Source organism: Xenopus tropicalis, chromosome 1 (assembly GCF_000004195.4).
Source record: "Xenopus tropicalis strain Nigerian chromosome 1, UCB_Xtro_10.0, whole genome shotgun sequence".
In the NCBI taxonomy this organism is placed as follows: Eukaryota; Metazoa; Chordata; class Amphibia; order Anura; family Pipidae; genus Xenopus; species Xenopus tropicalis.
Window position 1 is genome coordinate 68918825 of NC_030677.2, and position 16539 is coordinate 68935363.

At 38.2% G+C, this 16539-nt stretch overlaps 1 protein-coding gene across 5 annotated transcripts in view; it reads right to left on the reverse strand.

Moving 5' to 3' along the window:
- Positions 1 to 655: 655 nt before the first annotated feature.
- zgrf1 (zinc finger, GRF-type containing 1) overlaps positions 656 to 16539 on the reverse strand; it is a 49358-nt gene continuing 33474 nt past the window's right edge. For 4 of the 5 annotated variants that reach the window (XM_031902787.1, XM_031902801.1, XM_031902812.1 and 1 more), the window contains 9 exons: positions 15328 to 15405; positions 14358 to 14505; positions 12235 to 12362; positions 11671 to 11794; positions 11183 to 11359; positions 10862 to 10996; positions 6450 to 6714; positions 3474 to 3601; positions 656 to 1197 (listed from right to left, as the gene is read on the reverse strand). In XM_031902787.1, coding sequence (XP_031758647.1) covers positions 1174 to 1197; positions 3474 to 3601; positions 6450 to 6714; positions 10862 to 10996; positions 11183 to 11359; positions 11671 to 11794; positions 12235 to 12362; positions 14358 to 14505; positions 15328 to 15405 — 1207 coding nt within the window. In that variant the 3' untranslated portion in view covers positions 656 to 1173. Of the gene's footprint in view, positions 1198 to 3468; positions 3602 to 6449; positions 6715 to 10861; positions 10997 to 11182; positions 11360 to 11670; positions 11795 to 12234; positions 12363 to 14357; positions 14506 to 15327; positions 15406 to 16539 lie in introns of all 5 variants that reach the window. The other variant, XM_031902808.1, reaches the window with a different exon arrangement.

Here is a 16539-nt window from a genome sequence, read left to right on the forward strand (position 1 = left end):
CCATATCTCCGGACATACTGACAGCCTGAATCAAACTGTCTAAAATGCAGAGTTAACCATATGGCCGGGGTGGATCGGACTCTGCCTACATTTTCCACCAGACAAAGAGTGAATTGAGAGCTGAAGAGAAGGGGAAAAAAAAACAACTTTCCGGCTGATGAAGCTGTTGTCTGGATGCAATGATCCCAAATCTCAAGGCATTATTCCAGGCTCGGACTGAGACGTGATATGTCATATGATTAGCATCTTTCATATTTACAAGGGTAGCAGAATTTGCCCGGATTTAGACGAGGTAAGGGAGAGAGGGCGCATATGCTAAAATGGATTTAGCATTTGAAAGAAAGAAAAGCGATTGGATAAATACACTTAAACGAGGATTTAGTTTTACTCTTGTTGAGCACTAATGGATTGTTGATTGAGACTTTAAGAAACTGTACCGGAGTGTCAGCTGTCACTTAAATAACGGAATTAAAAACTTAACATTTCGGCATTTGAAAGTTTTTAAACCCTACACTTTTAAAGAAGTAAATGCAAGAAAAAGTAACTTTGTATACATAACATATTGTTACCCATTTACCATCTTAAATACATGAGTGCAAAGAAATGGCGGTGACAATATATTTTCTACAACTGAACATTTGCAACAAACCCAAAATAAAAAATAATGGTACTTGTATTGTATATGAAATCACTTGTATCATTGCATATTGACGTTCCAAAAAAAGCTTTAAAAAACAAAGTAAACCACTTTCTGACATTTGCGTTGGCTAGAGTACACCAGCGCCACCTAGTGGGAGTTTTGAGATTCTATTTATTTATTTCTGCTCTTGCAAAGAACATAGTTAAAGTGTATTTAATATTATTTATTTCATAAAATGCATTATTAAATATCAGTGTGCTGCTCAGCAGCCATATATATCAATTAACTCAACTTGTCACTAACACAGGTTAATCATTTTGATATAGATGGAATAGACAGAAGGAGCAGTCTAAATCTGCAGGTTATTCTGTTCTGTATTATGTGAAGAGTTAGGGTTTTCAGCCAATTCAGGCAAGCGTGTGTGTTTCTGTAGTTTATCCCCACCTCTCTCCGGGGCAGCGTGATTCAACACAATGCAGGGTGGATTTAGGTACGACCTAAAAAGAAACAGATTCTCTTCTCTTTCTTGTCTTTCAGCTCTGTGGAGAAGGGTTTACCTGCAATTAAAAGAAATGAAAAAGAAATTAGAGCTTAAGCTTTTCCTCTGTGGAGATTTACATTTAAGCCAAGAGGCTGTAATCTAAAGGAACACATGAAAGCTCACTTTGTAATTGTACTCAGCAATTAAGACAGATTTCAGTGTTTTGGTAGAACCCTTTTTTTAAGATTTAGCTTTCATGGTCCTTTTAACATGTATAACATTTATTTCCCAAGATGAGTTTTCAAACTTCTCGCTTATATAGACAAAGAAATAAATGCTATGAAGAGGGTAAGATCCTAGGCAGGTTTCTATGAGTACATGACAAGCAAAGGCAGATAATTCCTAATGACAATCCGATAAGCCAGATAATGTAGGATTTTGGCACTAGTAAATAATACTAACTTCTAAACATTGCCACCCCATTCCATGCCCAGAAAAACAGTTTACAGTTTAAAAAGCAGCCCCAGGCTTTACGTCATCAACTACTTATATGAGAAAAATGAGCATCTTTACATGATTATGTGTTTTATGCAAATTAAAACCCACTTCTCTGTGGGTGTAGCATGGCCCTCTAATTCTACATCTGCTGGACATATATTCATCAGTGCTGCCTCCTGCATGTTCACTTATGTATTTTATTATCCATTAACTCCCCAACTTTACCTCTGCATCTTACTTAAACACAGTGCACACCAAGAATGCAGCGCAGGTTCTGTGCCTGAATCTCTGCTCTTTGCACTAACCGGACTAATAATGTATGTATTAGCCAGGGGAGAAGAACACTGGCATGTTTGGAGGTGTGTGGAATGCTGACAGAAGGGATAATAAACTCCCTGCTGGTAACTATAAGGATATTAGGTGTCACCAAGAAAATCTGTTCCAGATACAAATATTCAAAATTTTGGAGAAGAGGTTGGGGAGATAATAAACCATCTAGTGCTTATACTTTACTGGTCCTGAATATACATACATACATATACTACATAACAAGTTAACAGTGAAATATGCAAACATTTGATGGTTCTAGTTAAAAGAAAATCAGAAAAATAAACATACTATACCAAACGACATAAGGGTGCATCCTAGTGCCACATGGTCCCCATACTCCTTACTCATTTTCGCACCACTGGGTCAGGAATTCAAAATTATCTACCTGCTTTTGGGGCACTGGGAACAACATCCTTTTCAATTTGGGCAGGGCCTTCTTTACAGCTTGTATTCGTTATTGGTACTGTGATAATGGTTGTTTTCTTGCTTCTGTGTTTAATGTATACACCCATTTATTGTACATACAGTGCTGCAGAATACGTTTGTGTGTTATAAATATGTGTTACAACTACTACTACTACTAATAATAATGTACTATTAAGAACTCCGGTAAGGATGAGACAAAAAATATATTACTGTCTAAGTTTGCACAAAAAAAAAAACCTGAAAAAGCCAAATCTTACAGTATGAGTAAGCAAACAATTGCAGTCAGATAGACTAAAAGCTTGTACTGCTCATCAAAGCTCTGTGCATTTTTGCTGTTTATCCTTTACATATTTGAACATTATACTTTTGAGCTGAGGCAGCTATAATTGTCTAGAGTAAATAAAGTGGCAACTGAGATGCTGATGGTTCTACCAGGTATACTGACTTGGCTGGAGGGGACTATTTTCCATAGACATGTGGTCTCACCTCTGCAGAGATTTACAGATGCTCCCTGCTGTGTTATACTGTTCAGTGACAGTTTTTGCCTGCAGGGAGTAGGCAGAATAGAGGAATAAAACACATTACTGGCCTTGTCCACACCTCCAGTGCTTCATCATTTAGTGTGTTTAGCTCCTCACCACAGGGGGCGGATAGAAGCCATCCGGACAGACTGTGCTACAGGAGGTGGGGCTCTGGCAAAACTAGGGATTAAAGGGGAAGTTTACCTTCTAGTAGGACTTTTCAAAAGAACCATACCCATTGCAATCAATTTAAAAAAAAAAATGCTTCCTTTATGATATATAAATCTTTTAAATCACCACTGGATCCTTAAAGATGAGGTTTCCCATGGAAGAAGGGGCTTACTGACCCCCCTCATACACTACCAAACGGAGAGGTAGTAGCAGGGAGTACACAGGTTGGCTAAGGTTGGGTACAGAGGGTGTCTGGTTGGCTGACGGCATGTGACATAAGTGACAGCCCATGCACAGAATGCCAGCACTCTCTGTTTTAATTTCATTCTTATTAAATCTGCAATTTATTAAGAATGAAATAGGCAGTTTTACAACCAATTGTAATTTATATTTCACATCACCTTACATTACACTCTCTTGCTTTGGATTTTTTCTTTTTCATGTCTTCTTCTATTTTCTTCTCTTGGTAGCGCAAAAGGATTGCATTAAGTTTTTCTTCCCACTGACTCACATGTTTTAAACCATTTTTCTGCCCTGCAAAGACAAAATAGAGAGTATGGCTCAGCACTAGGTGGTTCAGCAGCATATATTGAAGTTGTTATTGGGGATGCTATAGCATTAAACCCCTAGTAAACACTAAACTGCTTAAAACTAAAGAGAATAATCTTTTAATTCTTCTGCAAAGATCACTTTAAAGGGTTTATTCACCTTTAAGTAACTGTTTAGTATGTTACAGAATGGCCAATTCTTAGAAACCTTCAAACTAGTCTTCATTTTTCATAGATTTAGAATGGTTTGCCACCTTCTCTCTCTTTCCAGCTTTCAAATAAGGGTCACTGACCCTGGCAGCTAAAACACTGTTGCTCTGTGAGGCTACAACTTTGTTATTTTTTATGATTTATCTTCCTATTCAGGCCCTCTCCTATTCATATTCCAGCTTAAACCTTGTTGCTAGGGTAATTTGGACCCTAGCAATCAGATTGCCGATCAAATTTCAAACTGGAGAGCTGCTGAACAAAAAGGTATATAATATAAAAAACAAATAAAAAAAATGAAGACTAAATGCAAATTGTCTCATAACATGAGTTTCTATATTACATTAAAGGTTAATTTAAACATGACCCCCCCTTTAATGGAACATTAAGGCCCCATGCATATTTTTATTTGGCCTTATTCTAGGTACTAATAATGCCATAATATGGAGTACAATACGTGAGTTTTTAAACACACTTTCTAATGAAATATCTGATCCCATCCGTTGGAAAGAAAAATTATGCATGATAACCTCATCTCTGTGAAGTTATAAGGAATTATATTTTGTTAATAGGAACCAAGAGCTGCATTCTGCAAGCCTTTATGCAAAAAGCTTCATTTTTTTTTATAAATATTAAATGTATTTTAAGTAACATACTACACATAACAGAAACTGTGGGGTGTCTACTTATCATTTTTACCTTTAATTCATATAGTGCCCTAGCTGTCTGCACTTTGATTTCTGACTGCAGTGATTAATTATGGACTTCATGTTTAGTTCTGGCGCAAAGCCCCATATACATATAGTGTGTAGAGGCCAGTCATTTATTTTATATATATTTAACCAAGAGGAGCACACAATTGCGAAGTAAATTAACTGTCTGGGTGCTGATAAATGTGCATAAATACAAGAAAAAATTATCGCAAACACAGGACTTGTGTCAAAATTCAAAGAAAATTTATTTTAGTATACTTTTTTCTTGGGTATGTATATATATATATATATATATATATATACGAAATGCAAATTCACTGGCACTCACGTATACAGTATATAGATTGCCTGGGTGCAGCCTTGAAAACGGGAACAGACATCGGTGAAGAAGAGGCCGCTCTCACAGGACTTATGAATAGCAAAAAAGTATTTTATTTTTACAACTGGTGAACTGACGTTTCGGCTGAACCTCAGCCTTTCTCAAAGTTGCCAAACACAGTGATTACAAACCATAAATACCCCCAGTGGCGGGAAAAAACACGAACAAAACATGTAAGAGTGACATCACACGAACCCGTATATCAAATGAAAAGGCAATCTAATACAATGAATAGCAAAAAGTAAATAAATAAAAGCACCACACTTAATAAAGAACTAATACTAGGGACTATAGTAGAAGTAAAATCATAGACAGCAAAAAGAAAAAAGACCGCTAGACTGCGTGCCCTCACAACTCGCTTGACTGAGCTTTGTATTGATCGCTACTGCTATCCTTATCTTGACTAACAGTGCCTACCCGTCCGGGTTTTTATGACAGCTGTCACAAACAGTCTTGCCGTGATCTGTTGCCCATGGAGACATAGCGACAGAGTAAGTAACCGACTCCCCTTTTCAGTATATACCAGCCAGTTATTAGCCGGGTAGCCTCCCTTACCTCACCAGAAAGTGGCCAATTCGCCCCAAATTTCGGGTACTACACATGGCTTCCTCGGAGCAGCCGAAACTGCTTGTGATTACGTTACTGTAACTATGTTTCCCTTCCTAATACACTTCCTTATAGTGTGGGCTTTACTTATACTTTTACCGGTATACTCTTTTCTTCCGTTTCTTTTTTCTTTTTGCTGTCTATGATTTTACTTCTACTATAGTCCCTAGTATTAGTTCTTTATTAAGTGTGGTGCTTTTTATTTATTTACTTTTTGCTATTCATTGTATTAGATTGCCTTTTCATTTGATATACGGGTTCATGTGACGTCACTCTTACATGTTTTGTTCGTGTTTTTTCCCGCCACTGGGGGTATTTATGGTTTGTAATCACTGTGTTTGGCAACTTTGAGAAAGGCTGAGGTTCAGCCGAAACGTCAGTTCACCAGTTGTAAAAATAAAATACTTTTTTGCTATTCATAAGTCCTGTGAGAGCGGCCTCTTCTTCACCGATATATATATATATATATATATATACTCAGCACTGAGAGACGCCCACTGCCAGAGACTCTCCCATCACATCCCAGACTTCCCATCTATAGAAGAAAAGAGAAAACTCCGCATCCTACTGGGAGAAGAGGCACCAACAGCAACAATGGCAGCACAATACATAACTGACTGTCATAGACTGAGAGAGACAGGACTTTCCCCTGTCCCCAGAGAGAGAGAGAGAGAGAGAGAGAGAGAGAGAGAGAGAAACAGAGTGCCGCACACAGGGACTTGATGAAAGAGCAAAAACTATTTATTGAAAGAAATAATATATATTAATATATAAATTATTTTGTGTTGTCTATTGGCTTTACTGAGGAGGTGAGATTAATTGTAATTTCAGTGATTTCAGTCTGCTTGACATTACAAAATACATTCAGGAAGCAAAAGGTTAAGGCATAGCATAGTGGCTAGTGCCATGACAGCGCTTTCCCAACTTACTTTCACAGTGATGGATCACGTGTTCCCAAAGTTTGTTCTTCCTCAAGCAGGCGAGATTAGCAATGATCAATAAATGCCTCTTTCCCCTGGTCAGCCCAACATTCATTCTTTTTTCTGAATCTATGAATCCAACTTGCCTTGTCCGAACACAGGACAAGATAATTATTTCCTTCTCGGCTCCTTGGAATGCATCAACCGTTGAAACCTGAACTGCTTTTATATCTGTAGAATCACAGTGTGCACTGCTGGCAAGTAAGCTAAAAATCTGAAACAGGAATAATGTTATGTTTTTATATAAATCACTGGTTTAATACTTTGCCTACTGCTTATGAATGGGCACAGTTAGAAGCAGTATTTGCCTTCCAATACTCAAAAAGCAGCCTTAATTTTAACGGTGCAGCAGCAGGCAGAATTAAATGAAGTGTTCATCATTTCCAGAGATATCTCCAGTATGGAAGCTTGCAATGAGTCATAGTACCTTTCTTAAACAGTGAAAAGGTATGATAAGCATTAATTTTATAGCAGGATATAAGCTGGCAACACACAGTCTAAGGGTGAAGACACATAAAGCTACTAGTAGCAGCTACTTGTCACAGCTACAAATCCGTGTGTCTTCACCGGCAGTGCTTCCCCAACCAGTGGCTTGCAAGCAACATGTTGCTCACCAGCCCCTTGGATGTTGCTCCCAGTGGCCTCAAGCCAAGTGCCCATTTTTTAATTCCTTGCTTGGTGGCAGATTTTGGAGGCATAAAACCATGTGTACTGCCAAACAGAGCCTCCTGTAGGCTGCCAGTCCACATAGGGGCTACCAAATAACCAATCACAGCCCTTTTTGGGCACCCCTAGGAACTTTTTTCATGTTTGTGTTGCTCCCCAGCATGTTTTTATATTTAAATGTTGCTCACATTTAAAAAGTTGGGGACCCCTGCACTAAGGTAAGAAGCATCAGTTGTATCTGGAAGCCAATACATTAAGTTAGCCTATGTTCCAATGCAGACCACAGTCATTGCAGTTTTTTTAATTTCTGTCACTTAGATTTAGTGTTGTATTGCTCTGTAGAGGAACAAATACCTGTGTGCTTAGCACTCCCTATGAAGCTAGCCATTTTGTGGGACTTAGCAGTCCCTTTGCACAAAGTCAGAGGATTTCCAGGATGGTACAATTATGACTTGAAGCATGAATGGACTGTGTGAACAAATACCAAACAGATAAGCCAGTCAATACAAATATACAATAAATATAGTAAAGGCATTATTCGGGAACAAAGGGATCTATTAAATGTGAAACAAAAAGTACCTTCAGTTAGCTATACAGAAACCCTGGTTTATTAGTATAGACAGAGAGTTGTGCATAGCAGGGTATATTAATACCTTCTATTTTACCAAGTACTCAGTTTTACTGTGGATAAAATTTAGAATAGAGTTATGCTGCAGTGCAAGTGACAATTGTGCAAATCCTTACTTTAATACTGGATAAAAGCATGTATTGCACTTACAAGAATTAAAAACAATAGATCCCAAGTAGGGATGCACCGAACCACCCGTGTTTTTGTAACAAAAAGTCATGTGATTTTAAGGATTCAGTTTGGCCAGGAGCATGGATTCGGTGCATCCCTAATCCTAAGTTCAAAAGTACAGGATTCAAATATGGAGGAAAGATGGCCAGTTATTTTCCCCACGTCTACAGTGCAGACTTATAGGAAGTGTGCCATGCCTGAAGCGTTTAACCTATTTGGTTTCTTCAGAAGTGTAACCTCCTAATGGTCCTGCTTCTTATTTACTGGGATGGCAGTTTGGTTTAAATAAGAAGTAGGACTTTTAGGAAGATACGCCTTTTAGATACTTTTAGGAAATGCATCTGGTGTGACAACACTTCCTAAAAGTAGTTCATGTAGATAAAGGGGTGCATAGCACACAGTGGTCCCATGAACACAAGCACGTAGTACCAAAATTTTAGCCACCACCTTGTGTGTACAATATAAACAGCTGATGTTACTCTATAATACGCAGTTTATATAAAGAGTTCCCATTAATTAATGCAATAATTAACAGTCAGTTCATTGGGGGGTCAGTGGAGCTTGCCCCAAGTTTAAACCTACTCACCTTCCTGCCCCTGCTCTGGCAGTCATTGCTTAATATGGAAGTTACGTAAGTTTTTACATGAGTTACATAAACTACATAAGTTTAGGGGCCCAAAGATCTTGCTGTGGAGCCCAATAACTAGTCAGCTGTATTCATAAAAACAGTAAAAACAATTAATGTGCTAATAAGTTGGTATTTTAATTAGGGGTTAGTGGAGTTAATCCATAAGTTTTGTTTCTTTGAAAGTATTGTAAGTTATGTAAACTGCTGAAGTGTAGGGGCCTAGTGATGTTGCTGTGGGGCCCAATAACCAGACATTCCCCTGCTGGAAAGTTCATGTAGGAGATACTGATATAACTCAGTAAAATAGCTTCCAATATAAACAGCTGATATTACTCTATAATAAGCACCTCATAAAAATAGTTAAAATATAGTTAAAATAATTAATGTGCTAATAAGTCAGTTCATTGGGGCAGTGGAATTTACCTTAAAGGGAAACGAAAGTCAAAGTCACTTGGGGGTGCCAAAATGTTAGGCACCCCCAAGTGACTTTAACCGCTTACCTCGTACCCCGGGCTGGTGCCCCTGTTAGGAGAAAACAGCACCAGCCCGGGGCACCTGGAGCGCAGCGCTTCCGTCTTCCTCGCTTCCTTTTCCTGAGTGCCAGCGGTGGGCGCATGCGCAGTAGAGTGAAAAGCCGACTTTAACATTTAAGTTCGGCTTTTCACTCTACTGCGCATGGGCGCGCAGCGAATCAGCAGCAAGGAAGCGCCGGCAGCTACCCCGGGCTGGTGCTGTTCCTTCCTCACAGGGGCACCAGCCCGGGGTAAAAGGTAGGCGGTCAAAGTCACTTGGGGGTGCCTAACATTTTGGCACCCCCAAGTGACTTTGACTTTATTTTTCCTTTAAGTTTTTTAATTCATTGGTGGTTAGTGGAGTTTGTCCCTGCCTGCCCCTGTCAAGCTTCCCTGCATTGTCTTTAGCTTGATACACATTAGTTACATTAGTTTGAAGGTGAGTAAGTTTCTAGGCAGTTTTTGCAGAAGTTATGAAAATTGTTTATGATTAGCCGTTACTTTCTAAGTAACTTACATAATTAGTGTAACGTTTGTGACACAGCCGGGGCCCTTACAGAAGAGCATTTCCCTGGTCCCAGCACAACTGTACCCCTCTCCCCCACAATGGTGCCTCTGCCAGCACACAAATATTTGCTGCTGTGTTAGCCAAAATGTTGTTTTCATCTGTTATGGTACAATTAAGCTAAATATTGGTGTGTGCTGGGCCAGCTTTTATCTACATTGACAGACGTGCCCATACATTAGGGAGTTGCACCACCAGAAGGTAAAGCTATTCTAAGATATATTCTATTCTATTCTATTTGTATGCACAAGGAGTGCCCCCAATTCCAAAATGCTGTTACACTTCCTATAAGCCCCTACATGTGGGGAATAGAACGCTGGCCATCTTTCCTCCATATATTGATTTAGGACTTTTGGGCTTGGGATCTATGAATGAATCTTATAAAAATACATGTTTTTATCTAATATTAAAGTAAGGTTCCTCCTGCTTCTTGTATTTTAGTAAAAGTGGATCTGCAAGAGCATGAAGAGACAGATAAGAGCAATTTTGTCGTAAAGTTGATACTTGTGTGCCTGCAATATACAAGAGGTCTGTAAGTATTATGAGTGAGTGTTACACTATATTCAACCTGACTGATACAGTTAAACAACAGTAATTGTGTTAAAATTCACAATGGTATATCCAAACCCGCAAAATATACTATATTATATTATGAAATGTTCTGTTGCTGTAGCCTTTGGTGCTGGACAACACCATTGCACAGCTCTGCAGTTCTAGATGTACAACAGGTGCACAGTTAAGATGTGGCAATTCTTACTCAGAGACAGAGAGCCTATGTCTTGGTGCTAAAATGAAAACCTCACTGGGGAGGCTTTACTCCCCCTTTAAAACCTGCAGCACACTGGCATCCATGACCCCTGTAGTCCTTTGAGAGAGATAAAATCACTAGTCTCTGCTAACAGCTGCTTCTTTTTGTTGAATGGGAAATTTTCTGTCTACTGCAAATGCTTCTGCCAGTAGGTGGGCATTGTTCAGGAACAGATAGATAGGCATTCCTGAATGATACAGGCCTACCAGCAGAAAAGACTGACAGACAGCACGTTCCCACTGAAGTAGAGTTAACAAAATGTCAGCTGTCAGAGGATATTTTGAGTGCTGCCCTCGGCAATAACTTAAAGTAAAAGAGACATTACTGTGTATATGGAAGACTACTAAAAGCTCAAGGCAAAGCATATATTTTTATAGACAAACCTTGTACATCTGTGACTTGTATAGAGTGATCACACCAATCATAGATCCCTCAATTCCACTTGCAATAAGAGACTGAATAAGCTTAACTGTAAAGTTGGCCTCTTCCATATTATAAAAGCTGTTGTTTCCCTCAACCTAAACAAGAACCAAAAAAAAATACAAAAGTCCATCAAGTTGACCCCTGCAAATGAACTCCAGTGCATAGGTATCATATACATATAAGGACAATTTAAACATTGTATATGTTTGCTTTTTAACTGACACAAGCCATTGAAAACCACTGAAACTTTTATTTTTGGGTCCAACAATTTACTGCCATACCTGTTCTGTGCCATTCACATTATAAAAGCATAATGTTGGCAGCCAGTCCAGAAGAGGTTTTCTGTCTTCTTCCGATACACCATTTATGAGATGGCTGTCATAGAACAGTTCATTAGCTATGGAGCAAATAGCAGGATGACATCGATACTGTGTTCTTAAAATTATAGCTTTATGGCCCTGAAAGCAGGAAGATAAAAAAAGTTGCTATTACTGTATTGAGTCAGTTATTAAAGAGTTACAATCTGTAAACTATAACAAATAGATTGTTGTCTTTAGAAGTCATTATAATAAGTTATACAATCATTGTAAAAAGGGGATTTTTCAGTATAAGGGAGACTGCAATGAAACATTTTGAATTAGCCACTAGATGGAAGCCATTTGTTTTTGACAAAACATACCGTCAGTACTGTACAGCATCACTAGCACAAAACAGTGGAATATACTATCAACAAAACAAAGCATGACTATAACATAACAGTGGAACGTACCATCAGACAAAGCCGACTGAAGAGTGTCTGTTCTAGACCTTTTTCATGTGCTGGCTCAGAGCCCTGAATAGTTGGAGACAACTGCTTTGGATCCCCAACAAGAATTAGTTTTTCACACTGAAATCTAAAACAATTTAAGTAAACATATGGTTGGTTGTGAAAAAAATATAGTTTTTTTTTTGTTATGTACAAAAACTGACACATAAAGACACTGGAAAAAAACCTGGCGGGCCTTGACGAGCCAGTCCCATACCCCACCAAAACTATGGTAATTTACTATCCCCAAATCGTATCTGCAAAGGAGAAGTAAAAGGTACATGTGAGGGATTGTGGCATTAGGTATGTCTTGTGGAGGAGCTTACAACCTGGAGATGGCAGCCCTGTATACTGAGAGTCTAACGCTGATAGTCAAGTCGAGACACTTGAAAGTCAAGAATGATCACAAAGATCTTTATAAGACTGCTGACCTTTTCAAATTTGAAATCTACTCCACTAGCAGTTTTAGTGATTAGTGTACCTTATATTTAAATACAGAAAAGAAAAATAAAAGAGGCTGCTTATTACCTTGCAACTGGAAGCATAGATGCTGGTTCTGTCATCTGGCTACACTCATCCAGAACTACAACAGGAAATTTTAGATTGCTCATACAAGCAAAAGGACAGGCAGCACAGGTTGCACCAACTACACGGACCTGTTATAGGATAAGAGAAACGAGAGATCATAAACACATTGCAGTTGAATATTGTAACTGAAATGGTTGGGCACAATGAACTCAAGGAAGCCTAAGACTAATTTAAGTTCCAATGCCTTGTAACTAATTTATTTTCCTGGTTACAGGTGCCAAAAACCATAAAGCTCAAAAATCCTTTCTGAGAAATGATAACATAATAAAGCAATATGGTGTATCTTTAGGGATCTATAGAGTTGTTGGGTCTGGAAATGGGAGACATGGAGAAAGAAAAAAACTGAGGCAGAGTGTACAGGTTCAGCAAGGATTTTTTTTTGAAAATATTAACAATTTCGCCTCGACTCTAGCCAAGGGAGAAGACTGCATCAACGAGCCAATGCGGTCCTCACCCTGAGGGAAAAATCAAACCTGCCCAATTGATATCTGGACAAATTTTGGCTAGATACAGGTCGGGCAGGCCTGTTGGCAGTACCCATATATGGACCAATAAGCAGCCAACTCGTTTAGTAAAGTCAGCTTTTATCGGCCCATGGTTGGCCACCTTTAGTGAATGACAGTCAAGGGATATAGTTACATAGTTAAGTTGGGTTGAAAAAAGACCATCAAGTTCAACCCTTCCAACTGAACCCGGCACACACATAAACCTATACTGACCTGACACTCACATACATAAACTATATACACCAACATCAATACTAATTGTGATCTTAGTATCACAATAGCCTTGGATATTGTAAAATCAAAAACAAAAGTTTTCCTTAAGAAAGAAAATCTAATAGTAAGCAACTTTCCAGTATACATTAAAAAAAAAACTATACTCTCAAACAATGTTGGTCTCATTGGCTCATTAGTAAAACCTTGATCATCTAAATAAACCATTTTCATAAACATATACTTTTTTTATTAGTATGCGCTATTGGGTATTACTAAATAGAAAAATGTCATTTTAAGAATTAAGGGACGCCTCCTGGGATCAGAGGATTCAAAGTGCACACAAACAAGCCACGTCACATCAGCCAATTAATGGACAGAGTTCTGCGTTATGCTTCCACGCTACTTCCTGTTACAGTTAGAGCTGCATTATTTCTGGTCATGTGATCTCTGAGGGAGCACACAGCCCATCACTTAATGGTGGCTCGGGGAAAGGATATAATAGGCTATATTTACTGATATATATTTCATTTTGGTGAGATTTTTTAATTGGTCACTTAACAAAATATAAACTGTAATCTGTCAGTTAAGTATTCATTCTGGGGTTATAGTTTTCCTTTAACCATTTTCAGTGATTTTAAAGATTAAGAAGCCATTTATTTTCCCATATAGTTATTCTCACAGCCCTTCACCCATCTTTCCTAGAGTATTTCCTGTCTCTGAAATGGCTGAAGTCAACAACCAACATTTGTTATGCATCTGTGGAACTTGGATGTACATGAGTGTGTATAAGTTATTAATGGAGAACAAAATCTTAACTAATGAAATAGGGCAGAAATATTGTACATTGTGTTTTGGGCCCAGCCCAAGGCAAACACATCCCTTTAGCAATGAATATCTGTGCCTGTGAAGATGCCCCAGTAGCTCCCCATCTTCTTTTCTGCTGATTCACTGCACATGCTCTGTGCTGCTGTCGGTTACCTGAGCTTAAGGACCGATGAACAAAACACTCTATATAAATAGAATGTAAATGTCACAATACAAGGCTGATTATTAAATTCTGATGCTAACTGTGCTTTTTTTCAGAGCTGCCATGTACTAATGAGCACACTGAGCATGTGAGTGTCACTGACACTTCTAGTAAAATCCAAGATGAGGAGCTTCTGTGACAACTGTAATGGCCTGGATCATTAGTACTATAGAGAAGCTGAACCTTTAGGCTGGTGCAATAAGTTCAGTATATAAAATATGGCATTTCGAGCCATATTTATTTTGAAATTTCAGTTGTCCTTTAAACAATGCAGAACAGTATACAAAAGGAGTTATACCTATATCTTTTCTACGTACCTGGCCAAGTAACGCTTTGTTGGTGCCTAACTTATGTTGTTCAATACTTTTTCTCACATAAGCCTTCTCTACTGGGGTTAAGTCATCTTTGAGAAGTGCAAGAAGTTCTTTTATTTGCTCATTTTCATTTTCAGACCCAGCATGCAGACTGTTAAAACAAAGAGCATTAGCAAGAGCAGAACATGTATGTTATACAAATGTGTGCGGCCACACAGGGTCCATCAGCACAGGATCAGCTTAATTAAGTATCATTTAATTTGGTCACTTCAAGAGTGATGTGAACAATGGCGTCATAGCGTTAAAATGACAGAAATTGACCTATTGGCAATGTAGTTTTTAAATAAGAATCAGTCTCTCTTCAATCATCAATTACAGGTTTTAAAATATAGTTATAGATTTATTTGTGAGGCACTTATCATAACATGCTTTCAGAGGCTGCAACCAATGCTGATGCTGCGAGCCACTGAAAGATTTTACTTGGCCTAATTAGTTCATTACGGTTATTCCTTGCACTGAACTTTCTTAAAGGAAGAGTAACACCAAAAAATGAAAGTGTTTTAAAGTAATTAAAATATAATGTACTGTTGCCCTGCACTGGTAAAAGTTGTGTGTTTGCTACAGTAACTCTACTATAGTTTATATAAATAAGCTGCTGTGTACCCATGGGGGCAGCCATTAAAGTTGGAAAAAAGGAGAAAAGGCACAGGTTACATAGCAGATAACAGATGACCTCTCTAGAATACAATAGTGTTTATCTGTTATCTCCTTTGTGCCTGTGCCTTTTCTTCTTTGAATGGCTGCCCCTGTGGCTAAACAGCAGCTTTGTTTATATAAATTTCTGAGGCAAACACACCAGTTGTACCAGTGCAGGGCAGCAGTATATTTTATTCTTATTACTTTTATACACTTTCATTTTTTGGTGTTACTGTTCCTTTAATATGGGAAATTTCAGAATTCAGACTCTGCTTACCTGAAAGGAAGGATGGGCTTTGCAATTTTTCTAATGCTTCCAACTCTTACAAACTGGCTAAATCCGAGATCAAGCAATCTGTCATACAGAAAGAAGGGGATAGTGTCAAGCTAACAGTTTTTCATATAACAGAATACCTTACAGTTTGTTAAATCACAAATTTTTCTGTGGCTACTCAGAATCATTCAAAGAAATCAGGCACTGGTTGATCAGTGGAATCACCTATTGTATTGGATCAGAAAATAATTTACTTTCCTACTTGTGGGTCAACTGGTTAATTTCTCTTTTGTTTCCATTTTTTGGATTAATATAAAAAGGGCTCTTACATGGAATTTATCAGCTATAAGAAAAATATATGTAATTAATATTTGCCTGCTGCACATACAAATCACATGCTAGGACAAAGGATTTCTATACATTTTTAAAAGTAAAATGACTAATAACTACAGTTACTGTGAATAAGTGAATGTCCCTCATTTATGAAGGGCTAGATCCAAGTCCAGGAGCAATAAGAGCTGCAAAAAAACTGAGTTCCATGTACAGGTATGGGATCCCCTATCTAGAAACCCCTTATCCAGAAAGTTCAGAATTACGGAAAGGCCATCTCCCATAGACTCCAATATAAGCAAATAATTAAAAATTTTTAAATTTTTCTCTGTAATAAAACAGTTCATTGTACTAGATCCCAACTAAGATATAATTAATCCTTATTGGAGGCAAAACAAGCCTATTGGGTTTCTTCAATATTTAAATTATTTTAGCAGACTTAAGTTATGGAGATCCAAATTACAGGAAAGATCCCTTATCCAGAAAACCGCCGGTCCCGAGCATTCTGGATAACAGGTCCCATACCTGTACTAAACTTTCACTTAGGGCATTGCCTCTGTGCTCTGCTGTCACGTGGTAAATACAGAACTTTTCAAATGGAGATGCCCATGTGTCACCCACTTTCCATCCCATCTGTATGCAATGCTTACAAACACAGTAGCTCTGCATAGAGAGTGAGGCACATGTCTTGGGTTCCATTCTGAGGATCAACTTGCAAATCGGATTCAGGCTAGGACATACCTTTAAAGGAGAAGGAAAGGCAAAATCTATAAATGATACCATTCAATAGTGCTACTACTGTTAATGAAAAACGCTATTGTTTTAGCTCTTATTGCAAGAATAACTTAGTTAAACCTGCTTCAAAGTTTAACTTCGCTGTAGTGA